Source organism: Diadema antillarum, unplaced genomic scaffold (assembly GCF_040938485.1).
Source record: "Diadema antillarum isolate AM-2024a unplaced genomic scaffold, OU_Dant_1.0 seq00002374_RagTag, whole genome shotgun sequence".
In the NCBI taxonomy this organism is placed as follows: domain Eukaryota; kingdom Metazoa; phylum Echinodermata; class Echinoidea; order Diadematoida; family Diadematidae; genus Diadema; species Diadema antillarum.
This window is the reverse complement of record NW_027272988.1, coordinates 34,656-57,802: the sequence shown is the minus strand read 5'-3', so window position 1 is coordinate 57,802 and position 23,147 is coordinate 34,656. Positions and strand designations below refer to the sequence as shown.

The 23,147-nt window shown below is 39.2% G+C and overlaps 1 protein-coding gene across 1 annotated transcript; it reads right to left on the bottom strand.

Annotated features, from left to right (window-relative positions):
• Nucleotides 1-246: 246 nt before the first annotated feature.
• LOC139714666 (histone acetyltransferase KAT6A-like) lies at nt 247-23,147 on the bottom strand. The gene is made up of 8 exons (XM_071626345.1): nt 22,498-23,147; nt 7,848-8,004; nt 6,047-6,159; nt 4,594-4,675; nt 3,891-3,950; nt 2,172-2,271; nt 1,487-1,700; nt 247-881 (listed from the first exon to the last, which is right to left on the bottom strand). Exons 1-8 carry the CDS (start codon nt 23,101-23,103, stop codon nt 618-620), a joined length of 1,596 nt encoding a protein of 531 aa, XP_071482446.1. The 5' UTR covers nt 23,104-23,147; the 3' UTR covers nt 247-617.

Here is a 23,147-nt window from a genome sequence, read left to right as displayed (position 1 = left end):
AGAAGATATTTAAATATTTGAAAAAAAAGTATAAAAAACACAGATATGTGTTTAAATTGTTTGTATCAAAGAAATGTTTTTGTGTTGAAGTAATAACTTTGTAATTCATTTATCCTCTGTAAAATTATGTTGCTTCGAGAAATCAATAAATTCTATCATTTGAAAAAAAAAAAAAAAAAGAGCGATGTCAAATTTGAAAGAAGAAAAGTACAACCTGAAAGATATTTTGCTTCTTTTACTGCACGGAGGTGGCTCGTGGTAAATTATCCCACGGTTTTAGTGATGACTGGGCGATGGAAGTGGCGGATAGTCCGTCTTAATGAAATGCAGATACACAGATCTAATTTCATAAAATACGGTGGCTGTCTCTTGCAACAGTTTCACTTCATGCAGGGAAAAATAGTTTGTCGCTATCGTTCCTAAGTTATTGCCTAAAAGGAACATGTTCATGATGAGCGTCGGCGCTCCAACAACGTCCTCTTTCCGATGGCGTTGCTGCCGTAAACTGGCGGGCTTATCCTTTTGAAAAGCGAGACGCGCTTGCTCTCCGTAGTTGTCGTATGATGGAGAGCGCGGATCTATTATTTCTGCGAGTGGAGATTATCTCCGTCCCTAATTCAGTTGGCGAGGAGCTCAGTGTGACCAGGAGCCATGGTTACAGAGTTGCTGAAATCAGTGCGCCGCTTTTTACTGGACGTCGTTTCCACAGAGTTGAGCGAGGGCGACGGCGTGGTGGGCGTGTCGAAGGCAGACTTCTTTGCGTAATGAAGTTGCAACTCGCTGACCTGTTTGTATATCTTGAGGGCGGGGCCTAGCTTGAATGATAGTCCTGTCAGCACATCGGATCTTCGGAGAAGCAGGAGTGCATTGCCATCAATTTCCTGAAAGATTAAACACATCAGGACTCGGTTCATGACGTTATCGCAAACTGCCCAAAGAGGGTTTTTTTTTTGTTTGTTTTTTTTTTTTTAAACACCATTAGGGCATCCTTCTTTTTTATTACACCTTAATCAAAACGCTTGGAAGAGTGATTGTGATAAAGAACACTGGCAATAAATCACGGGAAGAATTATTATAACACTGGTACTTCCATACACAAGCGTTTTTAAATATCACTTTCACTGGGAATAAGAAAACTCAACAACGTTGGTCTCTGTAAGACAGGTGTATTACAAAGGATGAAATGTCAAAAGAACTTTTTCTGAAAGTGTTATAAAACTTATTCACATTTCTATATAATCACTTTGGAGAGGTGGTTCAAACTTAATCAGCGAAACTATCAATACCTTAATGCTCAACGCTGCACTTTCGGTTGTCACTTTCATGTTAATTAAGGCAACTTGTCGACGTTGGCCATACAAAATTGAGAAACACTCACAAGTCATGCAAGTGTTTGTCAAACTGGCGACGCACTGCAATGTTACTTAACCACTATACGGATAATGAATGATTAAGAATGCTCCAGCCACATCCCAAAGTTCTATACCTGATCTTTAAATGAAGCCGCCTGCTCTACATAACCCCTCTGCTTGAAGTAACTGACAACATCCTCCAGAGACCATGTGGACGGGTGTGTGGAGAGGCTGTCTTTGGTCGGACTGCTAGTTCGGCTCTGGGCCGACTGCTCGGGGAGGTTGGCTGGCATCGACAGGTTCGGTGTAGCCACGTCTGGAGATACCTGACCCGATGTTGAATTGGGTCTGTTGCATAACAACGGGAGAGACAAATTATATCTTGATATAGTAAATGGTGCAGTGAGTTGATATCAAATCACGATATTAATGAAGTGTGTAGTTCATATCGAGGCTCAAAATACACCTTCGCTGATCAGGGTATGCTCTGAGAATTCTGTTCATGATAGGTTCATCATGAAATAACTGACGTCACTCCGTACTGTTCAGTCACATTTTTGAAATAAATATTACACCCTCTTTAGCTCTCAAACATTATATTTGTAAAACAATTCTAGGCAAAAGTAAATACGGCTATCGTACGAAAGTGATGAGGTCACTTATAATGAGTGTAAATCACACGATTGGATTGCACGTTTTATTGACGAAATCAATAAGAGGCCCTGCAACTCGACTCAAATCTGTTTGACTTTTGCGCGCATTGACAGAATTCCAAGCCCTCGGCGTGTTCAGACAACAAACCTCGACGGGTCATCTTACTTGTTTTGTAGTAGTGCGTCTTCCCCGTGCTCCTTGGTCGGTTTGTAGCTAGGCGAGCCGTCGGTGCTCGATGCTGATGAGACGAGTGAGCCATCTCCATCTGTAACATGATGCAGCATAAATGAGAAATAAGGGCACGATACTTTGGGTGCTGTTCGTTATTCCGAAAGTTCGTTATTCCGAAACACACAAATTCCCTATACCTAGTGGTTTGTTAATCCGAAAATGAAAAAAAGGTTCTTTAATCCGAACATTTGTGGCGTTATTCCGAAGGTTCGTTATTCCGAAGATTTGTTGATCCGAAAATGAAATTCGGAATAACGAACCTTCGGAATAACGAATCTTCGGACTGAAGAGCCTTCGGAATAACGAACCTTCGGAATAACGAGCTGTAACCGATACTTTATGCCATCAAGTCATAGAACCGCATTTCTATGGTTCGATGTATGTTTTTTTATTATTATTATCATTGTAGATTTTTATCTTTTCTTGTCAGTTTTTCCCAAGGTAGAATAAAAACCTGCTGTTTCATTTGAGCCCTATTTTTGGGGTACATTGTAAACCATTGTTCATTTCACTGGCAGGATAACCAAAGCCTCTAAATCGCTAAAAATTATACTGTTCCTTAAACTGGCAATAGAAATGATAGAGAGATGATTGGAGTTTTTAACGGAAAATAAAGGGGGGGGGGGCGTGCGCCGGTTGCCCCCCCCCCCCCCCCCCCCCCCCCTCTGGATCCGCCACTGCTAGTTGGTTTAGACGGACGTATGTATAAATTCATGTAGTTAATTGTGAAGCATTGTAAATTTTAAGCTTTTATTGTAAATTGAATGTATTTCAGCCTCTGGGCTGCTATTTTCAGTCAATAAATCACAACAATTCAATCAATTTCCACGAAGGTCTACAGTATATGGAACACATAGCCTACTTCCACGTTTGCAATTAAAAACACGAGAATCGAGTCGAGTTGAATTAATTTTATATCGATACTTCATCGTGGCTGGTTGAACAATGGAGTACAACCATAAAAGAAACACATACACACACACACACACACACACACATAACACACACACTTAAGTCTAACTAAGTCTACCGATACATAAATCGAATGATCAACACGAAAGAGTTTAGGGTCCCATGAATAAGAAATTTGGAACAAACTTTGCAAAATGGCGTGCATAGGTCGAACTGAATGAATAAAGAATCCGTACAGATATATTTATCTGAAATGAGCTAATGAAATCAATGCAATTTCATTGAAAACTGAGATCAGAGAAATTACCAGTATTTCGTACTAATTAATTCAGCTTATTTCTAACTTCCAGTTCTTAAAATGAAAACTGATCACAATAACCATGATGCTGTAGACAGCACATTATTCGTAAAGGTTCATTTATTTGATTATAACTTCTTCGAGAGTAATACTGCATACAACAGGATTTCATCTAATGTTATCGCTTCCATTTGATCACAAAATGAATAGAGGATCTGTTAATTGCTCCTCCAGAATATCACGCCCATGTCACACAAATAATCCCAGGGGAAAACACTACGAGGAGAGGCCGTAACTAAATTACTCGCTCACGCAAATTATACACAACATAAACATACAGACCAAAGAAGAAGCGCACTACAACGTGCGCTTAGATACAGACGAGAGAAATTTGTCATGCTAGCATGCTCATGGTTCAAGAATTCCTTTGGCAGTTTTCTCACCTGTACTTGTACTTTTGACCTCCATGTCTTCGCTGGCGCAAGGCTCACACACCCAAGTCCCTGCAAACGATGAAAACGAGACATTTACCCATCGTTGCGTAAATAACTTCCGTGGCTGATATATTACTAGTAGTCATTTTGTCATACAGCCAGAGCTGCCATCACGGCCAAGATTACAAACTACAAGTGACAAAAGTCCGAAGGATGAACGCTCACGGGTTCCTACGAATTCACCACATAAGATGCCATGCCATGGAGGCCTACAGTTTTGTAACTTCTCACTGAATAGGCCTAATAGTTGCAATTAACGGCTTATAAAGCATGTCGAGTCGTGATATTACAGTTATATGCTCCACTCACCTTAGCCGGGCGCGTTATCCATAGTATAGAAACTATACGAATCTACACACAGTATAGCTCGATCTCTTCAGTATTCTCATTAGTCACTGACTGTTGTAATTAAACTGCGTAATCTCAACTCGTACAAAAACGTATATTTGTGTACGACTATGCGATTCCCTAATTACTAAAAACATGATCGGCCAAATTCTGAATTACTGTGATTCGATAATTCTTCGAGGTCATTATATCAAGCCACCCGCTTCTGCCTTCATGAATATTGTCATGGCAGTATACTACACGCGGACTGTCTGCCGCAGTTTTCCTGTTCAATCCAAAGCAAGAATAGATTGGATTCTCTTACCGTGCGGTTTCTCTTCAACAGTCGGAGTATGGCACGCCATGTGGTATCCCTTGTCGCAGGAATCACAGAAAAGTAGAGTATCCTTGAAAAGTACACATGCAAACAAGAAGTATGATATACATTGTAGAAGTTGTAACCACAAATCTCTTAAGTTCTACGTGAAAGGCTGGTTCAAGCAAGGAGGTACTGTATAGGTGAGCTCGCCTAGTACCTCCTTGGTTCAAGTCAGGGGTGATATTCGTTATTCCCAAGGCCAAAGGTGCGTTATTCCGAATCTCACAATTTCCGTAAGCCTATATACCAAGATCTTCGTTAGTCCGAAAATGAAATGGGGTTCAATAATTCGAACATTTATGGCGTCATTTCGAAGATTTGTTAGTCCGAAAATGAAATCCCAGGCTCGTCATTCTGAAGGTTTGCTAATCCAAAAATGAAATAAGGTTAGTTAAGTTTCGATAGTCCGAAAGTGAAGTAGGGTTCAGATTAACAAAACTAACTTCTTTTTCGGACGAACAAACCTTCGGAATAACGAATCTTACTTCGTTTTCAAGGCTATCGACCTCGAGAAACGACCTGTGACCCAAGTCAACGAACATTACTTAATTTTCAGGCGTTCGAACCTCGAATATCGAACCGTAATCCTTAAGTCACTATCAATCCACTATATTCACATGGGAAGATAGATCTGTAAGTATATCCTTTTTTCTCTGTGTTTGCCCCAAAACCTCACGTGGTAATGATGTGATATATTCTATTTTCACATTATTGATAAATCTATACCCTTTAGGAAGCTAAAGACACATGCTGTATGGCATCATTGAGGGGAAACTCTTCATTATTCAACTGTTGTATAAAGAGAGATGTTTTTCCCATAGTGAAATTAATGGCGGTAAACACCTTCATGATACATACGAACAAGGTACCTCACTGGTACGAATATTCCGATATCATTGGAAAATCAACAATGACGCGGTCCGGCGTGCCATCTCTATTTTTTCGAACACCTCCTGCAAGTTATGAAAATCAGATCACATTTCCATGGATACACACCAGAAACCATTTTTCTTGGTCATGGACAAAGTCTTATAGAAATCATTCCATGAGACCACTGCTCACGAAAGCCATTCAAACTTTAATGATAGTGGCATTGCCACGTATTTTGGCTTATTTTCGAATATTGTGGGGAGTTTTAAAATGTTTTGATATTGTTGGATCCTTTTGCATATCCTAAAGAGCATAAATGCTTAAGACAAATATTTTCATGGAAATATAATCCTACGTAAAACTAAACTAAGTAAACTATCAAAGACTGTGAAGGGAACATTTATGTTACTATACTTACATACAGTCACTTTCAATTCCGGAAGCAACATCATAGAATTAGATATTCAAAGAGACATTGTACATTTAATTAATGTATCAATTTAATGGAAATTTGAGTTTGCATTCTTACTGCGTCTCCTGCTTCTTTACACACGTGACACGTCTTGCAATCGATACACTGCCACGGCGATAGTCGTGATCGCTCGGCAAGTTCCTTGGAATACTTCATGCACGACGGATGAACTGAAAGGTAATTAAAACATTAATATCAGAGAAAATTACGTGAGATTTAATTAATCATCCTCATTAATTGATATACAAATACACACAGGCGCGGCATATCGAACTCAATTAACTTCCAGGTCATGACTTCATCATGGTGTTTTTATGATAATATTAAATTGAAATAAACTTCAGAAAGCCTTGCTGTGTCATTTTCAATTTCTTCATTCACTGTGATCTTGTACCGAGACACTGATTTACACTATATCTTCAGCTGCCATGTCCATCTTCAAGCTGCGATTACAAATTGGAAATTTTTATAAAAAAGAAAAACTGGAGCTGATTTGTTAAAGACGTGTGTAGATATTGAAGGGGGTGCATTAATCATCGGCGACAAATATCAATGATGTTGGCTGATTGGTCGTCGCCTAATGACAAGTTTGTAACTGTAAATACATGTATTGGAAACTGCAACTCTTGTGAAGTACATTACATTTTTGCAAATTGGGCCCATACCAACATGAAATTGATCTTTCTCCAAGAACCCCGATTTGTCAATTCATATTTGTTTAATGTTAAATTGGTTTCATAGGCCTACATGGTCTAAAATTTAAGTCATCTATTCTTGCCGGAAGCTTTATCAGTAGCTATCATTATGGAAAGCGACGTCTACCACGTGTATTCACTTTTACGAAGGAACCGATATTGTACATAGTGCATGTAGGAAAAACTCGCACGATAATGATTCCTCACCTACCACGAGCCTATACACACAAACTTCTGATGTTATGACATTCGTACTCGTATCATGCTTTCGAAGTATGACATACTATCATTCCTATTTAATTTGCTAGCGCATACTTTGATCTCAGTTTCTGGTGTTATTCATATCAACCATGCAACATACGAGTAGGCCCTATATTGCATGTTACCATCTACTCACATGGTTGATGATAAGCTAATACAAATACCAGTATAGTTCTAATGCAAAAACATTCTCGCTAACACCAAAGCACGTAAATAAACAATAACCATGTCCAATTCTGAAAGTAAATGAAAACTATAAGGTCACAATTGTGGTTCATCTTTGGTTTGTGTGTGTGTGTGTGTGTGTGTGTGTGTGTGTGTGTGTGTGTGTGTTTATGTATACCGTATATAGGCCATATATCATTCTCCTTATTTGATGTTATTATTCGATCTGGTTTAAACTTTTAATTTTCTCTTCGTCATTTGTTTTGCTTTGTTTTATTTTGTTTTGTTTTGTTTGTCATAACCGCCAATTATTTGTGACTTGCAGCCACACAAGCTTACTTTTATGTAGCACCCTTTCGCGGTCATACTGGTCCTCTAATATTTGCACAACCTGAACTGTAATTTCGATATTGATCAATTACCATCACAACTATTGTGAGTATAGGTATATACACATGTATTTTGTTTGCTTACAATGAAAAAAAAATGCTACAATTTGAGCTCACATTTAAAAAAATGCACCGGTAACAATGACAAGTATATATATATATATATATATATATATATATATATATATATAATTATATAAAATGGAATTGAACTGAATGCACCGCTACCATGTCGGCGCTTCTGTCTTACCAAGCGCACACCGAGGAATGGAAAACAGAAGCCAAGCAGACAAATAAATAATAGTGACTGAATTGTTCAACGAATCTCTATATAGGGAAGACACCCACCTTTCAGACCGCAATCTTTGCAGACGAGCAGTTCTTCTCTCTTTCCTGACTTGTTACAGCTTGAGGGAAGTGAGCAGTAATCGCAGTTTAGATCAGACGGCGGCGTTTTCACCAGCGGTTCCTGCTCGAAGTCGGGTCCGTGTGTCTTTTTGAGACGCTGTATGATAATATCATAATGCAGAGAAACATAGACAGATAAATGTATAAATAGATCAATAGATATATAGATATAGATTGACAGAAAACAGGCCGGGCGTACACGAAAAGAATGTTTTTGTTTGGTAACGATTTATACGTGAAGAAGGTTGAGCCCTCAACGCCCCTCCCCCCCCCCCCCATTCTTTTTTTTTTTTTTTGGGGGGGGGGGGGGTTCGGTAAAATAATAGCGGAAAAAAACATAATATCCACACTTTCCAAAGGTTCCGTCCCCAACCGAAAAGGTGTGTGTGTGTTGGGGGCACCATTGAGCCTTGCCCCTGTTCTCATCCCGCCCACAACCGCCACACATTGAAAAACGTTCCGTGGCCCCTGGGTGAGATCCTGTCAACTTACTTTTTGTCTCTATAAGCAATAAGTATAATCGTCTCATACACTGAAAAAGTGTATGGTTTTTGTGAATTACAGTGAAGTGAGAGGAAAATGTTTTTGTCTGGAGGAATCCAACCTATACACACGCTTCCAAAGAAGTTATTTTCAAAGAGGCTGAATGAATTCAACTTAGGCCTATCCTTGAGGTATTGAGGGAAATCACGTAACGTTTGAAGTAAGGACTGTCGACCTTTATTTCTTGAGCGGTGTCTCTTACGACGATTGCATAACTACGGCATCACACTTGCTTTACTACTCCTTTATAGAAACACAATTTTATATATCTCCAAGATTCTTCACACAATCCGCTTTTCACTGTACAACTTGGCTAACAAGGCAAACGCCAAGTGATGTCTCGCCTGCATATCGCATTTCTATAGTGTTTTTCAATGAAAGCTCATTGACCTTTCTACATTTGACCTTGTCCGACTTCACCAATATTTGAGCCTGACCATGTATGAGCACACAACAAAGGATGGTGCTTATCAGGGAAAGTTCAGTGACAATTTGACCTTTGACCTTGTTATCATTGACAATCATTCACCAATATTCGTACTTACGACCAACATGATCTTTCGGTGATGTACCTGTAGTGTGAATTTTTCATTCGTTATAGCTCAACGATGTGGAAATTGAGAGTACACCACAATACTGTGAGTAGAGTCCTTATAAGTTCAGTGACCTTTTGACCTTTTATCGGAATTCACTGATATTCTATAGATGATGTAGGCCTACCTGTGGTATGAATTAGGTGGTCATAGCTCAAAGATGTGGAAAGTTATTGAAAGTACACCACACTATGTGTAAAGTGCTTATCCGGTAAAGTTCATTGTTTATTTTGACCTTTGAACTTAGTTTTGTTGGAATGCACCCATATTCGAACTTGATCAGACCGGCATCTTTAGGTTATGCAGTCCTACCTCTGGCTGTGGAAAGTTATTGAGAAAAGACCACAGCACTATGTGTATATTGCTGACCATTTAAAGTTCACCGACCATTGACCATTTGACCTTTGAACTTACTCATCGAATCTACTCATATTCGGCCTTGACCGACATCTTAATTTGGTGTGAGTTCGGTGGCCATAGCTCAAATCTGTGGAAGTTATTGAGAGTACATAAATACCACGATGCTGTGAATATAGCTTATCAAGGAAAGTTCATTGTCGTTTTGAACTTTGACCATGTTGGACTTCACCCATATTCACACCTGGTTGGCATCTATACCGGCACCTGTGGTGTGAGTTTGGTAGTCATGCCTTAAATCTATGGAAAGTCATTGGGAGTACACGACAAACCTGTGAGTAGATTGCATATCAGGGCAAATTCATTGACCTTTTGACCTTTGAACTTGTCCAACTTCACCTATGTGCGAAAATGACCGGCATTTTTAGGTTATGTAGCTGTGGTGTGAGTTTGGTGGTCATAGGTCAAAGCTGTGGAAAGTTAGAGAGAGCACACTACTTTGTTGACAGCGCCGATGACGCCGACGACAACAACGACGACGAAATATGACGCCGATGCCTCGCTTCTGCTCCGCAAAAACAATGTGGAACACATGAATAAGTAATTAACCAAATGCATTGATTAGTGAAAAATTTGACCCCCCCCCCCAAGAAAAAAAGAAAAGAAAAGAAAAGAGAGAATGTATGGACATAACGTGTAAAAAGAATCCTTCGCTATAGGAGAGTAGAGCAAATATACTATATTCCATCGTTTATTCATAGAATGTCGAGATCATATTTCCATTGTTTCGCCTCCGTCGTCGTCGGAGTTGTAGGAGCACGGCTGCTACTCTCTGTCCTGTACAGCGCTTCCATTCTGAAGCAAAAACTCCCTTGCACAGTACAAAAGTTGATTCTGTGGACAAGATATTTCAAAATTGATAAACATTGAATGTACGCGCAGCATTAAAACGCATAAACAGTCTATAAAGTGGCACACGGAGTTCATATACACCCGATAATAGACGCCATCAATTATTTCTCGTTTTTCTTTTCACAAAAAGAGGGTCATGTAGAACGCTTATTGACATTGATCTAAAACACTAAAACATATAAACAAGTCTTCTTAAGCCTGCATGGGGGTCCCCTTTAAGCTGTGATCAGGATAACGAGATTTTGTGTTTTGCCTGCATGATGGTACTAAAAGGAATTTAATGAAGGCTGAGGATTGAGCCGAAATAAGGAGATGGGATATAGGGATGTGATTTACGACTTGCGAATCAATGGCTGTGAAAAAACAACAACCTGATTTTCAGTCATGTACAACACCGTACAGATACTCTGGAGAGTGTGCCAACTGGATTATGGCTACAATCTGATAATGGAAATGAAGTCGCTGTCACGGCTTTAACGATTCTACCTTTCTACATTCTTGTTCTTTTTGTTATAGGTGTTGTCTTTGAAGTTGTTTTTATGCAATGATCTGAATTACTCTGAGGACTCCATACCCGACTTCGGAACTAATCCGACACTCGACGAAAATTGAGCAGATACTTCATCATTCACTTCGTACTTCTCAGCTTTCCTATCACCGCTAAATCTCTCGTTCAGGGACCTGGGTCCGTCCACCGGTTCTGATTTTAATAAGCATACACGCTTATATACAACTTGTATACGTCGTTGTTCTGGTTTTCGGGTCATGTCAAGCGGAATTTGGACTCTTCAGCGCCACAGTATTCAGTCAAGGCTCACTACGTATACAAAGTATAGCACATTCGACAGAATGCGAGGCAACTTCAATATACTAGTAGCGAAAAAGGACAATATGATTTCACGCTATACTCACTTGCCTGAAACTCAGACCTGCAGATTAAGAAGTCTGCTACAGTTACCGGCAGGGTGGTAAGCGAATGTTTCAGAAGAGTTTCTGATACAAAAGAAAGACGAGATAAACAGTAACAAACTTAATTGCAGCTAGATGGATATTTAGTATGAATGACTGGTTGCACCCAAATTCCCCAAGGAGGATATGTTGCTGGACCAAAGTGGTTCATTATCAAATGGAACACTTGAACAAACGGAGAACAAACCTTCGGTAATACCTGCACTCCCAATATAAATTGTACCAAGAACTCAATCACACCATGGCATCCACCAGCTACTTGTCCCCTTGGATTTTTTTTTCCGTTTTGAAGTTCACGTGTCTTTAAACATTAGAAGGATACAATAATGTCTTACAATTTCAATCACTAGTTAGACAGGTATAGCAATTTTAATTTCATTTCTTGTCAATTCATTTCAATTTCGTTCAACGAGGTGATAGAAGGAACTTGCTGAATCCGTGGCTGTTGTGCAAGCTAGTCCTTGCGCACCATTTAACAGTATTAACCCTGCACAATAATGAAAGAACAAGGTAAAAATAAGCACACATAATGAGAAAAAGTTTGTACAGAATATGGAGAAAATACAAACATTTACAAAAGACTGCACAAAACAAAACAACAATGGTACTGATCACATTGCATGATATTAGCATTTTGTAGATCGGCTCTATCTTTAGTGTTAATGATAAGTGTTGGACTGCGGCTATATCGTTCTTTAAGATGGAACCTGAAATTACTTAAAGGGGATGGTTAGTATAACTGATAAGTGGGAATCAGTGGGAATGCTGGGGGATGACTGTCCCAATCCTTGTGGGATTCATTAAGAGTACATTATATCGTCTGTTGAGAATGAGAAGGGCTTTAAGTTGTCTCGAACACTATGGGTTTTGTGGCAACTTAACGCCTTTATCATTCTCAACCGACGATATATCTATTGTTGTGTGAAAATTATTTGCTTCAGAATGGTCTCATATTCAAGTAATGTGCAGTTTAATGTTTCCAGGATAGCATGCCTGTATCCAGTGACGGGGCGATCGTTAAGAATAATTTTAACACAACAATAGATATATAATGTACTCTTAAATGAATCCCACAAGGATTGGAACAACCATCCCCTATAGCATTTCCACTGATTCCCACCGATCAGTTACGTACAGCCATCCCCTTTAAAGTCATAATTCAAATCTCACCTGCAACGGAATTTCATTCACCTCTTTTGAAAGCTAATTTTTTATTTGAATAATAATAATGATAAAACTTTAATCTGGTTACAATTCGTAATTTCTAAGGTTTTTTATTCCGAAGGTTCGTTAGTCCGAAAATGAGATATAATTAGGTTTGTTATGCTTATTCCGAAGGTTAGTAATTCCGAAAATGAAATTACGTTCGTTATTCCGAAGGTTTGTTAATCCGGAAATGAAATAAGAGGTTCGCAATTTCAAAACTGAAATAAACTTCATTTAGTGACAGAACACGTTAATATATTATATCTATATCTAATAAAAATGATAGGATATTAAGAAATGAAACAAGCACACCCCCATAAACATACACACACATAAACGCATACACGTAAAACACAAGCACAAACGATATACATAGGTGTATGTATTTACCAACATGAACAGAAGTGTAATTTGTAATTGTGAAATTATTGCTGAAATAAGGAAGTATTTTCTCCTCCTCCTCCATCGTATGCTTTACCCTTCCCCTCTTGTACATCATGAGGATGGGCCATGCATGACAAAGAAACAAGTATTATAAGAGGCCACTCAAAGGCATTGGAGAAAAAAAAAATCACACATCCGTGTGCGGGACACTCCCTTAAAAAGGATCATGTGTGCTCCCTGGTCCTGCTAGATCAGCCCCTTCCCATCCTCCTAACTTCTCCCCAGAAACGGTGATCCCCACCTACAATTTCGCCAAAGATTATTCATAATGAACATTACATTTAATTTTCGGATTGACGAACCTTCGCGGAAGAACGAGCCTTTGGAAGAACGAACCTTCGGAATAATGGAACTTTGGAATAACGACCCTTATCTTATTTTTGGATTGCCGATCCTTCAGAATAAAGAACCGTACCTCATTATCGGATAACGAATTAACCTTCAAAATATTAGCGACCCTTCTTTCATTTTCCGATTAACGAACCTCCGGAATAACCACCCCATTTATATCACCAATCCATATGTCATTTTCGGATAAACAAACCTTCGGAATAACGAACATCGCTCGTTGAACCCTACTTTACACTGAAATAACCATGTAATCATGGTGGGGGTAAAAATACTGGGTATAATGATAAGATGATGATAGTGATAAACGTAATGAAAACATATACATCATCAATCCATTCTTGTTCAGCTCTGGTTCACTCATCATATTCCTTTTTCCTATAGGGTGTAAAAAGAAAAATGAAAATTATACGCCATTCAGGTCTAAAAGTAGAATATTGCTTGGACATACGAATTTTGATATCTTCTGAAAGGGTTAAATATCATTATTTTTTAAACATTTAGAATATTCATAGTATTCTCATCCGTACGTATTTATATATAGCTTTGATTTAATTTGTCATATTCACGAGTGCTAAAGAAGTGCTACTCTTATTTCTGTCCCAACCATTTTGGGCCTACAGCCTTAATAGTAGGCATTCACTTCTTTTTATATGTCTTCGACCCTGAGGGTGCCGGATTCTGTTTTCGGGTCGGCCGTCCGACCGTCTGTCCTTCCTACATCTCATAATGCCATGGTAACATCTGACCATGGCGTAGCTCTATGCTCTGACTGGATTTTCTTGGTATTCAGTGCACCTGTTCCGCGTGCGCTATATACGGGCGTATAGCAGTAGGTGCGCTGCACTGATTAGTTTGGACAAATTCCCTCTGTTTGGCTAAAAATTGCATTTTCTTATTGTAACGTCATCTATATGGGCAAGTCCAAGCTATTTGATCACACAAGACTGAAAATTCAAAATGGGTCAATCTGCATAAACTTGGAATCATTTTAAAGCTAAGAAGTTAAAATACATGAATTTCAAAAAGAAAAAGTAAAAATCCTTCCGCATAACCAGCAATGAATTAATCAATCTGCATAAATCAAAATTTAGAGTAACGCGTGGGACATTCAAAAATTCTGCATTTTAAAATACATCTTTTAATTTTTAAACGTTTTTATGAAAATAAGTATGGTGAGTCTATTAAGTCTGAATAACAAGTTATCATGACTGTGATTTTCAGATTCTCAACTGATTAAATATGCAAATGAGGGATGGGCCAAAATTAGCATGTCCCACGCGTTACTTTTTTAGGTCATTATTTCTCATTTGCATAAAAGTTAATGATTTAATTGACTTGAAACTTTCAAAAGACCCAATTCACAATGGACCTAATCATATCCAAGAGATAAAAAGTTAGTCTGATAAATCTCATACTTGCAATTTTTAATTAAATTTAGTAACGCGTGGGACGATTTGTGTACAAGTCAGTGGAAGTGTACTGAATCTTAGTCTTCTATGGGAAATGTGTACATTATTGAGGGATTTTTTGTAATTTTCTGAATTCTGACTTGAACTTTGGTGAAAAGTTCCACTTTGGGTAAATAATTCACAGAAGATCATTACATGCTATTTTCAAGGTCACATTCAAAGTCAAATGTCAAAAAATAAAGGATAACACAGGCATTTCATATTTTTTATTATATCTATTGTTCTGGTGGGTCTAAATCATTGAAATTTGCAAGAATTTATTAGAAATACATCTATTTAGATAATTAGTACCACATATTAAAGTTTCTCTGAGTAAATGTGCAATTCACATCACAATATTCATAGTGACAAAAGTGTCCCACGCGTTACTTGTCCCACGCGTTACTATACATATCTTTCTATAATTGACCTTGAGAGAAAACAGTTTCATGATTTTTTTTCTTAAATATTTTGTTTCAGGTACAGTTATTGTTGTAGAAAAGATGTTTGTAATGATTTTGTATAAAATAGTCTACCAAGTATTTTCACAATAATTGAGATAAAAAGTAAAAGAAGAAAAAGGACAATCTTTCTGGTCCCACGCGTTACTGGAGAATAAATTTGCATAAATTAAATACTGAACGCGTGATTCTCATTATTTCTATTGTTTTGAATGAAGATACCTACTAGCTATATCAAAAGCAGGCCAACATATGAAGTTTCAATCTTAACAGTGCAATATAGGGCTAAATCTTCTTGTGATGTCCCACGCGTTACTGGTGCAAAATAGCTTGGACTTGTCCATATACAAATAGATTTACATTCAAATTAATGATATAATAGGGACGAAAGGTCATAAGTCACGCTCAAAAGTCACTGTACTTTTTTTTTGGAAAACAAAGGAATTTCATATCGTTACATCAGCTGCAGAAAATATTCAGTGACAATGTAAGTCGGACATGGAGAATATATTGATTATAAATATTCAATATAAATAAATGAATGCATGAACATGGTACTGGTCAAAGGTAATAAGTCAAGGTTAAAGGTCACTGCAGTCTTGGTAAAAATATCGTTCTCGAGCCCTAACTTCAGCAAGGAATGTTCACTGGTGGTACACTGAGTAATAAGATGGGTAGAAATAAATCGACATCGCCTGAAATGACAGTAGTCAAAGGTCAAACATCACGAACAAAGATCATTAAAAAATCTAGCTAAAATGTCACTACCTCGCCACGAAATCGACAAGGTATAAGTCCAGAAATAATGTCACGGGTTTTATAACAGGGGATAGAAATACTGGCGAACATCTGCTTGGTTCTGAGAGGGTTAAGTTCAATCCTCAGTCGATGGTCGAGATCGGTGAGCTCTGGAATAAAAAAGGTAAATTAAGCACCATGTTCTCAGAGCAGAACAGTGATTGCATGAGACGAGAAGGCATCCCAATCGACTGTGCGCAACAATAAAATTCTGAAATTTTTCGAGGTCTTTTATTTTTCATACAATCACCAACCATGTTTAATGAACGATTATCATTCTGCTTACACCTACGTTACACAACAGCGCGAAAGCTTGTTATTAACACTGTAGTTCCGTATGAAGTCCAAATCAAGTCAGATGGCATCAAATTAGGGTATCATTTTTTTTTTATTCATCGTTCATCACAGCAAGGCTGTCTCGTTTATTTGTCAATTGTATATCGCAAAGAAAAAGCATACAGAAAGATGTTTGGATATATAGACGACTGACATCGGTCGTTGTGAAATTAAGTCCAAGCTTCATATTTCAAGCTGTTCTTATCTTTATAGCGTAATCACGAAAATCATCTTTTCCCATTCTAAAATTGCACACAATCCCTATAATAGGTTATATTTCTTATCGCATATATTCTACCCTTCAACAAAACTCAGATGCGTTGTGCACACGATCATTGATTTTCATCCTTGATGGCGCTTTCGCTCATACGAAACAGTGATGCCAGTGCGATTTCAAACTTGCGTCTCTGCTTAAAACTTCCGAATGACTTTTACATTTGAAAAACTATAAATCGGTCACTCGGTTCAGAGTTTCAGACTTTACAGTGATTGGGATAAGGAATTAAAAAGCATGTCTTCAAAATTTAGTTACAAATCACAATGAGAAAGGATGATGACATGCATGACAGCTTTGCCATGGAATGCATGAGTAGGGGTTCAAGGAAGCAGAACAAAAGAAAGCATAAATTCTACACAGGTGAACTTGTTAAGCAAGCGGTAATGCAATGGACGGGAAGTAAAGTTACACACCGACGTGGTCCCGCTGCTGCGCCGCTCTTCCCTTCAGGATCAAAACACGATCTTCCCGCTTTAACGCCGCTCTCACTAGTTCTCTACTCTCGTATATAGAATCAAGGCCCGTTCCTACGCCGCTCTCAGTACGCTTCATTCCCGCTTTAGTTACGCTGTTTCCGCAGTATACGCTGTTCCTACGCCTTCCCAGACTCAATTACGCACGTCCTCCTCTCTCGCCGCTCTAAAAGGGACGCAGCCGATACGCCAGAAAAATCACAGCCAAAATGTCTGCCAGAAGAAGATCACACAGATCGAGAGGCAAAACTGTTGAGGAGGAGGACATTGTCGCTGCACCTGTCGAGGCAGAATATGAAGAAGAAGGACATCAAATTTTCGAAGAAGAACAAGAAGAGATGAAGAAAAAGAAGAGAAGAAAGCAGTGAAGCAGCTACCCAAAAGGCGAAGAAAGTCAGAGAGACTGCACGAGATGCTAACAGAGGAGAAAGAACAGGACATAGTATAGAATTTTGAAGAATATGAAATCATCTACAAATGGAGGAAGACGGACTATAAAAGCAAGGACATCAAGAAAAAACCTTGGAAAGATCAGCACGTCTTTGATTGACAATGCATTGCTGCAAAAGAACAGTGAGTTGAGGAGCCTCTTCGAGGTCCAGAGTATATTTCTTTGGTTCTGCATGCTAATAAGTTGACTGACTGAGGATCGACAGTCGAATCGGGGTACATCAGGGCACATCGGGCACTTTTCAGCTCTCTGGACGGGGTAACAGCATGATAAGATCGTATAGATCGTTCAGAGCGTAAAACAGCGTGTATCGATCGGATAACATCGGCAACATCGCGCTGACAGCGATAGCTACATCGTTCTAAAGCGTAACTGCAGCGGCAGAAACTGTAATGTCTCAATCCCGATCATCGTAGTAAGAGCGTGGCAAGCACGTGGTAGTCGTAACTGCAGCGTTCTTAGAGCGTTCTTACATCGTACTGTGTCCAGATCGGCTCAGGTTTTACCCGATCCTTCCCGATCTGAGAAAATTGTCAAATCGTAGCGAGAACGGCATAGTGAACGGGGGCTTTAACCACGTAAGCCTCCTATGTCATCATCTTTATCCGCGGTCACACTGGCAAAAGATCGCGAAGATTTTTGAGATCTCTATCTTTTGCCAGTGTGACCGCGGCTTTCGCATGCACTGTAATTGGTTAATGGGTTTTTAGAGTATTGGCTTCTCTTCTAAAGGACCACAATACATTCAACAAATCTATGCATGGAGTTGTCAATTTATTTACTACATGATGTAAAATTATGAAAATCGTATAGACTTAGACAGAAGCGCTTTTTATCTTCTAATTTGTAGGGGGAAAATAAACTGGTCTGCGACAAGAAAAAATGTAACAGAGTTTCATACACTACGAGTGCTCTTTGAATAAGGAGTATACAGTTACGAAACTCACTAATTTACATAATAAGAATTGCTATATTACTTTCCTACTTTTCACTCTCATCATCCATGACGAAGGTTAAAAAAATGAAAAGCTGGTTTGGGATTTCATTCGCAATGGATGCTAACTCACTACGCATTTATCAAAATCCGTCATAAAATCGGACGTAATCTTTTTGATAAGGATCATCTATTTGCGTCTATTTGGCAATCTAAATTATGTGCACCATGATCATCACTGATATTCCATGCACATATACATTAGTTACTCTCTAACTCTGATATGATTATATTCGTTGTTTCCATTTCATGCTACGTAGATAACTTAGCAAAACTTAGTATTGCATTGAAGTGAAACTTAATTTCATTCACGGTGTCTTTGCTAATCGAGAATAAACCTTTAAGACGGGGCTTAATTTACCACTTTGAATGATCGTCTGCTAATCAGTGTGTTTTGTGGCGACATGTGGCCGAGTATTCCGCATCTTTTCGTATGACTGTAAAACATGGAGCAACAAATCAAATATTTACACTTCATCTGAAAGGAAGAATGGAAATAATCATCCTTCTCTTTACACAGTTCGCAAATATACGCTCTAAACCCATTCTCTGGGCGTTTTTACGCGGTCATTTAGTTACATTTGTATTCGCTTCGTTCGTTAGCTATTTCTGCTACTGGTTTTCCTGTGCATGTGTCATTGCACAGTAAAGAAAAGAAAGCTCACCGTGAACAAAATGGTTCGTATGTTAAGGCTACTTATAAACCATTCTTCCATACGCAGAGAAGCACAAAATAAAATCCCCGGGCGCACCCTGAATTATCGTTGGGCGAAATGACCGTTTAGGCCCAATGACGCCATTTCATTCTGCGTGCCTTCTATCATAATGGCTTCGCTCATCGTTAAAACTATACACACAATAAGTTTGCTTGCCTGTATAGCACGAATGATACACGTACATCGTTATTCGAAAGGCGCTACCGACAGACGGAGAAACGCAAAGAGAATAGCGTATTGCGTTAGATAGCTCTATAAAAAGGCACAACACTCAATATATCCTCTTTTTTTTATTATGGAACTGGAAGTGGTATAAAAATACCGTCCTTGTAATATTAACATGTGAGTTGAATTGAGGAATGCGACAGTAACTCGTGATATGGGTTTATACTAATCGTCTCGACAAAATCTTGAGCGAAATTATTGCAATACTGGGTGTTCGGTGTGACTTTGTTTTTCTTCCTTGCTCTCGATTTTTGCATACCAGTACTTCACATTGATATCTTGGCATCATAGAAAGCGCGGGCAAGCCGCCATTCATATAGAGTGCGCGTTTCTCTTGTGTTCATAACGTGTCTCGGTAGAAGAGAAGGGGGGGGGGGGGGGGGGAAGATGAAATACTCGTAGAACGTGTCTAGGATTTGTGAACGCCAGCGCGTAATGGTTGATGACGTCATCGAAAAGCTCCGACTCGCTCGTGAGAGAAGCAGGCGCGTTATTGTTGTATGTACATATACCGAGTGTTCGATCGTGGCTGGAGTGGGATAATAATGTGCGACAAACTTCGATCTGTGCGGAAGGGAAATAGGCCCAAATCTCCATCGATTACAGTGTATGGCGCGCGGGCAGACGAATCTGCTATCACGGAATAGATATGGGGTCACAAGGTTTCTTTGTTTGCTAGTTTCGTTTGGTGTTTTTTCCTCCACTAACACCGAGGTTTTCAGCTCCCTCTACGCGTTAAAAACTCGCATTTGCGTCGTTTTTTTTTTTTGCGAATTGACCTGGGACTTTATACTTTCTAAAGCACCATATAGATACATGCATACTTTAGTTTCCAGATTCCCGTGGAACACGTTTATTACATGCCTGCATGCTGTTTTATTGCATGCGTCATTATTACAACAGAGTTAGTATCACGTGCTGCATGGGTATTTACTTAGCGCATAAATCATGTTTTATTACCATAAATCATCTGACCAATCATGATCACTATTATCTTATTTTCAAACCAACTCTCATTCGTTATAACTAATATAATCAACGGCGTCTATTAATGGTGGTATTTGCCATCACGTTCATCACTAATTAAAACATTTTTATTTTCACACGGAGGCTGAATTTAAAAAAAATGCGAGGTCACTCGTATCTTTCTTTCCATAATATTTGCTGTTTGCGGGAAACGCTCTGATAAATTATACAGTCGATCGTTAATGATAAAGGCCTCGGTTTCAAATCATAACTGATTGTTACGTCATTCTAGAATCTGCTTCCCAAAATACACACACACATACAAACAAACAAACAAACAAACAAGACTTGCGACTACGTATTTACTCATTGAATTCAATGTAAATTTTCTTCTTGTATTGAACAATATACTATCCTCCTGCGACTTACTTTTTTCTGTCCATTATAACACAATAGCAATGTGGGGATATATCTCAGCTACGTGTCTCTAATGCGTCACGCAAGAATAGAGCAACCACAACGAAACAATATCACCTACACCATGCGCCTTTAAATCATTTACTTCCGTTTTATTGTGTACAAGTACCAAGGATAAGCCTTTTTGAGAAGCAAGCTTACACTTTAACTAGCCTGACCACGCGGAAGTGCGTGTGCGTGTGCAGGAGTGGGTGTGTCGTGTGGCCGCAAAAAATGGTTGGACGCATGGAGAAAACTTCTAATAGGCATTCACTCTGGCAACCTAAAAAAAAAGGTGAGAGGCGGTCGGGGTAAAATGACAGCAACGAGTTGACTAGATCCCAGTATTTACATCGCTAAATCACAATGATATTAGGCAATCAGTTGTGTTTGGAGCGCGCATATCATGTGCGTAATACAGTATTACCGCCATCTTAGTTCTTGCAATGTCCGCAATTTGCGGTGAAAACACGAATTGTGGTTAATCTTTCTTGCTGGTTTGATTATCCAGCAGACCTGAATTCTAAAATCCACTTTTGCTGCTGTTGTTGTTGTAAGTCACACAAGTTTGAGAAGACGAGACATTGTGTGTAAAGCGTGTATAGTCCTAACAAGAAAAAAAAAAAAACAGCAAAGCGCTTTTAGCATGGTTTGATATGCACCATTGCTTCCCGCGCAGCGCGCCTTGTTGTCACCTCAACCAAGAAGTGTATAGCGAATCAAGGATTCACCCCGCATTCATGTCGCGGCAGATTAGGGAACAACGGACGTTATGGCTGACCGACATGCAATAAAATATCGCTAACAGTTCAAAATGAAATGACAGGATTTCAGGTTCAATTCAAATGTCAATAATCTCTATCTTCAATCACCTTTACATCAGCTAAATAGACTTTCATTTTATTTCCGGCCATGCACCAGCGCAAACGCCATGCGGATTTGAGAAAACCCGAAATGGTAACTCGTGTTACTGCCAAACGCTCGACTATACACATTGTTCCCCGATAGTTTCCTTCATCTCATTCGGGAAGCTCACATCGTGTCTCCCTTCACAAATTGTGACGTCATACGAACAACGAAAGGGCAAGAGAAATAATGTTGACATAATACGTACAGATGTGGCTGCTCCTCATGTTAGAGAGCAAAGCCCGTGTTGGTAGAAATCAGACTTTACAATATTCGTTAATTACTATTGAAACAATAAGATGTAGGCCCTAGGCTAAATGTAGATGGGGCCGGGTGACACACATTAAATTTTATTGTCTTATAATGATATTCTGAATGTATCATGTGTTATTCAAAATGGATAATATCTATTTCTTTAATTGCTGACGATAGTGAGAAGCGAATCTTGAGGAGATCTATGCCTTTTCCGGTTGATCAAACAAGGAGGCGCGTTCATATGCAAAGTTTAGGACAAAGAACCCTTCCCAAAAGGCAATAAATATACTATTTTATCATCATATGCCATGAGAATGGTAATGTAGTGCAAAAAAAAAAATAAAAATCTAAAGACGGCTATACCACTACAGTTCCGCGCACAGCATGCGCATTTGCAGTTAACATACTCTCCCAAGATGAGAGCACAGCTAAGAGTCAACTTTTCATACCAACCTTTCGTTTCAAGGGTGGGCGACCTCGTTTCGATTTTGGGACGTGGTTCTCGATTTTATCTCTTGATGACAATTTGGCCAGCAAGTAATTGCCATTCTGAGACATAAGAAGACTTCCTACACCGACTTCTCGTTTGATGGCCTCCTGCAGATAGCTGTGGGTGAATTTTGTGTCGGGGTCCTCATCAACGAAAAACTTCTCGATCTCCTCCAAAGTCGCTCCACCCTCTTCAGGCGCGCGGTCAGCTTTGCGAGGCTGAGGAAGACTTTGGGCCTGTCCCGAGCGAGTAGACTCGTCTTTTGCCGTTAGTTTCTCGATCGCAGCAAGAATAGCTCGCGTGGCATCGCTAGAATTCAGCTGAGATCCACTAAGGCGACTTCTGCACCATTTGGCGGCATTTCTGTAGCTGGTGTTACCTTTGTAATCGACTTTGATGACGGTTTCCGCGTCCACCATTTGATTCAACTCCCGAATCACATCCATGCTGCGAATGCCATTTTTACGCTCCACCATGTGACAAATTCGCTCCAAGTCGGGTCGAGCTTTGCGCTTTCGCAAAGAGTCAATGGCATCGAGAATCACAGCTTGAAGATCAACCGCAGCCATATCTTCGATCAGAATCCAGTAGAACAACAGTTAAGGTTGACAAA

What these genes read in the sequence shown, in the direction of transcription:
- LOC139714666 (XM_071626345.1), bottom strand. Translation starts at nt 23,103, where the DNA reads ATGGCTGCGGTTGATCTTCAAGCTGTGATTCTCGATGCCATTGACTCT. An exon ending in GCCCACCCTTGAAACGAAAG is followed by an intron (nt 8,005 to 22,497) that starts GTTGGTATGAAA and finishes ATTATCATACAG; the next exon opens with CGTCTCAAAAAGACACACGG. An exon ending in TGTTGAAGAGAAACCGCACG is followed by an intron (nt 3,951 to 4,593) that starts GTAAGAGAATCC and finishes CATCGTTTGCAG; the next exon opens with GGACTTGGGTGTGTGAGCCT.